At 51.3% G+C, this 5,120-nt stretch overlaps 1 protein-coding gene across 1 annotated transcript; it reads left to right on the plus strand.

Annotated features, from left to right (window-relative positions):
- The first annotated feature begins 1,161 nt into the window (after positions 1–1,161).
- On the plus strand, positions 1,162–3,374 carry SLC35G6 (solute carrier family 35 member G6). Its single transcript, XM_066254586.1, is given in 6 exon segments — positions 1,162–1,230; positions 2,437–2,522; positions 2,524–2,599; positions 2,601–2,863; positions 2,865–3,037; positions 3,040–3,374. Coding segments are annotated over 6 exon segments (1,002 nt in total).
- The last annotated feature ends 1,746 nt before the right edge of the window (positions 3,375–5,120 follow it).

Here is a 5,120-nt window from a genome sequence, read left to right on the forward strand (position 1 = left end):
GCCTGGCGGCAGCACTCCCACATAATTGCACGACCACCCACTCCCTGGGAAGAGACGCCCCCCACCGCGTGCCCTCCACTGAACGTTGCACACCGCCCAGAACGAGCACACCCTCTCCGGGCGCAGACCCACAACATGGCAGGCTCGCAATCAGGTCCGGTGGGACACGCAGATACAGGCTCAACAAACTAACAGGGCCAGCACTCACACACACCCTCCTCCAAAATGCAGGGGACCCCCACCAGACGACGGCCAGGAATGCTCCAGCCTTACAGAACAGGCACCATAAATGACTACCAGCGCAGATGAACACGGAGTTAGGTATTTTGCCACCACCAGAGGAAAGAGCCAATTCTATACACTTGTCCGTAAGTACAGAGGCCTTGGTGTGGGCCTCCTAGGACAACACCAACAAAACACCAGGTGGAAGCACACACAGAAGAAACACATTCTTGAAACTCCTGAGAGACAATCCCGGAGACTCCTCTCTGGTGTTCAAAAATTCAAAACTCAGGAGACAGTGGAGCCGGCCCTCAGAGCTCCTTTCCGAAAAACCTTTCTGAAACAAGGTAACACATGAACAAATACGTTTTCTATTTTATTTTATTGATTGATTTTAGAGAGCAAGGAAGGGGAAGAGAGAGAGACAAGAACTTTGATCTGTTCCTGTATGTGCTCTGACCAGGAATCGAACCAGCAACTTTTGTGCTTCGGTATGCCACTCTAACTAACAGGGGGAGCTATCCAGCCAGGGCAAATTAATTTAAAATTAAAAGAAGTCTCGCCCAGGCCTGATGGCTCCATTGCTTAGACTAGAGCATTGGCCCGAAGCACTGAGGTTGCTAGTTCTTATCTCCTGGGCAGGGCACATACAGGAGCCGACTGACGTTCCTGTCTCTCTCTCTCACCCTTCTTCTCTGGCTAAAATCAATAAATTAAAAAAATGTAAAAATGTATTAAAACCAAAGAAGTCTCATCACAAGTCATAAAAGGAAAAAAATTTTGGAGTCATAGAGACATATATACAAAGCAAACAGGATTAGACAACAATGAGAATATAGGCGCACTTCTACCTCAAGGAGGTTTGAGGGAGAAGAACCTCCCCCCCCTATTTCAGGAAAATTCCAATGAACCACCCCCACCCCCTCCAACCAGGTCACAATGGCTGGAGCTCTGAAGGGGCCCAGGGGCGCTGAGCCAGGAGGAGAGAAGGAATTCCGTAGGAAAATGGCCGGGAATTAGACTGTTGTCCTGAGACAAATCTTTGTTGTGGACTTTGGAATGCCAAGTCCTGTGAGGGCAGAACGCTGTCCCTGAAAGCACTGATAAGATTGTTTAAAGGAAACAGCTGATCCCTATGGCCTTTTCCCTACATACCTGAAAGGTATTAATCATCCTCTGCACCTGAATCCATTGTAGACTAATTTGACTCAGGCTCTGCTAATTTGCTTGATGAGCAAAGAGACCAATAAATATGATGAGACTACAGAGATCTGGGCTCTCAGTCCTAGAGGCTGGGAGTTCCTTGTACCCATCTTTTGTTTGTTTCTTTCTTTTTTTTCAGAGACAGAGAGTCAGAGAGGGATAGACAGGGACAGACAGGAACGGAGAGAGATGAGAAGCATCAATCATCAGTTTTGTTGCGAGACCTTAGTTGTTCATTGACTGCTTTCTCATATGTGCCTTGACCGTGGGCCTTCAGCAGACTGAGTGACCCCTTGCTCGAGTCAGCGAGCTTGGGTTTAAGCTGGTGAACTTTTGCTCAAACCAGATGAGCCCGCGCTCAAGCTGGCGACCTCGGGATCTCGAACCTGGGTCCTCTGCATCCCAGTCCGATGCTCTATCCACTGTGCCAACGCCTGGTCAGGCTGTACCCATTTTTTCTGTATGTTGTGTCCTGTGTGTTTTTCTTAAGTGCTGCAGCGCCTTTCTTTCGTGCACACCCATTGCCCAGCTGGGTGCAGCAGAATTCCAAGGAAAGATGGTGAATGTGAGGGCTAAGGGGGTACAACCTCCCTCCCTATAACTCCTTTCCCCTCCTCCCCTAAAACTTCCCAACTGTCCTAGAGACACGCATAAATGAAATTCACAATGGTGTACCCAGATATCTCTGGAACCTGTGACATCACATATACACATAGCATCTGAGGCTACTTTCCCTTCCTCAAACCAACAGAGCAACCCTGAGGACAGCTTGCCCAGAGAAATACTGTGCTCCAGGACTGCAAACTCGCTGCTTCCTGCTTCAGAGGCTCCAGGCCCACTCTGTACTACCTTATCCACCTTTCAGGCTCTTTCTAGCTCCTCAGTTCCTCAGTAAGACAGTCTGCCTCTCTACTGTCCCACAGGGTCCTAGACCCCAGCCTGGCATTTGCCCTGCCCCAGGTACCCTTGACTATGGCTGCTCTAATGCCCAAGCTCCTTTCTTCCTAACAGGCTGATAGTCACCCATAGTTAAACCTGCCCGACTTCACCCAGCCATTGCTGCCCTCCATGGTACCCTCTGTTCCACCCAGCCTCCCCTGGGACCAGTACTGCCACCAAGGTTCTACTTGTGGCCCTGCTGAGAGGGGCCTTGCCCACTGGTTTTTGTGGGCCTTTTCTCCCAGATGACTTACCAGACTTCTCTTACCCTTGCTGGACTGCTCACCTATCAATACCTCTTCTACCTCCCCATTGCTGTGCTCCTTAAACTGTGTGGTGACTCACTGTTGGAACCTCCTGATGTCCAGGGTTGGGCCTACCTCCATGCCTTCTTCACCATCTTAAGCATTGATGTGCCTACAGGTACAGTTCAGGTGATGCCTGCTGGCAACACTGCCATTGTCCACAAATGTTCTTCCACCATTTGCTCTGTTCTCCTGGGTCTGGTGTGGCCTGTTGGGCAGCACCATGAAACTAATGATCTTTGTGGGACCTGGACTATGGACACTACAGAAGGGGATCAGGGGCCTCTACACTGCCCTGGGCTGTGTGTTCACTTTCCTGGGCAGCCTGGCACTATCACTGGGTCTTCTGGTGTATCGTTCCCTGGACTTCCCTGCCTACCAATAGCAGCCTTCCTGTTTGGGCTGGTGGGCTCCCTACCAGGCTTCTTTCTGCTGCAGACCCCAATGTTGCTCAGTGACCCTCTGAGTTGGAGCTGTGTGGGGGCAGTGGTGATTCCTGCCCTGTTCACTTTTAGGCACTGACCAAGGCCACCCTGCCCTGGTGTGTAGATCCTGCATTCTGAAGTGGTGGTGGCCCTAATGCTGCAGTATTATGTGATCTACTCGACCATGGTACCTTCTGACATCGGGGCAGTGGCTGTGTTGGGCAGCATTGCCATCATCGCAGCCCAAACCTCAGCTTCAAGAGGGCAGGTGGAGGAGTGAAGTTGACGTGAGAGGCTGGGGGTTGTGGGGGCAAGGTAAATAGAAACTGGAATAAAAACGGGAGAACAAACAAATGGAAAAGAACTGGTATGGCCTGACCACGCGGTGGCGCAGTGGATAGAGCATCGGTCTGGGATGCGGAGGACCCAGGTTCAAGACCTCGAGGCTGCCAGCTTGAGCGCAGGCTCATCTGGCTTAAGCAAAAAGCTCACCAGCTTAGACCCAAGGTCGCTGGCTCGAGCAAGGGGCTACTTGGTCTGCTGAAGGCCCGCGGTCAAGGGACATATGAGAAAGCAATCAATGAACATCTAAGGTGTTGCAACAAAAACCTAATGATTGATGCATCTCATCTCTCTCCATTCCTGTCTGTACCTATTTATCCCTCTCTCTGACTCTCTCTCTGTCCCAGAAAGAAAGAAAGAAAGAAAGAAAGAAAGAAAGAAAGAAAGAAAGAAAGAAAAAAGAACTGGTATGGAAGAGGGACACCTCTTGGAGTCAGGGGTAACATAGGGACTTGGTGGAAAGGAACTGCCTAGCCCTAGAAGACCCAGAACAAACCTGGGGACCAAGAGATCTATGCTTGGGCTAGAGGATCAAGGCGTAACTAAAGGGTATGGTCTGAGGAGCATATCAAAGGGTCATGAGCCATGGAAAGATAATTTTCCTTAGCAAAACGGAGAAGAGCATTGGGGCTAGAGTGTTTGGGGCTTTCAGGCAAACAGAGCAAGCAGCTGCACTGGGGGAAGGGAGTCTGCCTTTTCCCCCTGAGTGAGGTTTCCCTTCCCGGTGGTTGTGCCCCCCCCCCTCCGCCCCAATTTGGGGTAGTGACGTGACATTGACATCGAACAAGGATCACTCTGAATGTGGCTGTACCGTTTGTGTCATCTCTCCTTTGAAAGGATAGTGGAAGCCCCGCCCCAGCCCCCCCCCCCCCGTCTTTTTTTCTGAAATATTCTAGAAGGGGGAGGATTCCCTAATGTTCAGATACTTTGACCCCGAATCCCTCAGGACGTGTGTCCCGCCCCATGGCTAATCTGCCTTTCCTGGATTGTCAGGGTCCCGTGATCTCCCTCCCAGACAGCGGCCAGCCTCCTTCTGGAGCAGGCCTATGAGCTGAGGTCTTTTTGTGAGGCTCAGGCCGGGGATCCAACATCAGAGTTCCGTACAGGACTACTTTAGAGGCCAGGAGATGCCCACCGGTCCCAGGAGGCCTGTCGACAAATAGCTACTTCCGGACAAGCAATCGGCCTCGCCATCTTGATTTATCATGCATATTCAACGCCATTACTGCATATTCATGACTAGGGACGGCCCCAGAACTCCCCTCCTCCGGGAACTCACTTGGGAGGACCCGGCCGGCCCCGCCTTCTTTATTACCGATTCGCAGAACAGACCATTTTCCAGCGCGGGGGGGGGATACTGATAAACTTTTGCTGAAGATGAAAACACACGCGAAACTAGAATAAAAGTGGCCTACATTTACCCTCTATCCTTCAAACCATAAATTCAGGGCGGGAGTAAGCAGTTTGGGCGGGTAGCGGGGTAAAATTTCTCCTCCCCGACTTTTCAAAAGGTCGCTTAACTACAGAGTCGCGAAGGGAGGAGCAACGACTGGAGCGCGCGCCCCGTGCAAGCCAGCGCAGACAACCCCGTAGCGCAAGGGAGGGCGGGAAAGGAAGGGGCGGGGCTGCAGGAACGAATCTATAAAAGGCGTCATTTGGTCAGATCGCTTCTCAGAAGCGCCGA

This window comes from Saccopteryx bilineata, chromosome 2 (genome assembly GCF_036850765.1).
Source record: "Saccopteryx bilineata isolate mSacBil1 chromosome 2, mSacBil1_pri_phased_curated, whole genome shotgun sequence".
Taxonomy (NCBI): domain Eukaryota; kingdom Metazoa; phylum Chordata; class Mammalia; order Chiroptera; family Emballonuridae; genus Saccopteryx; species Saccopteryx bilineata.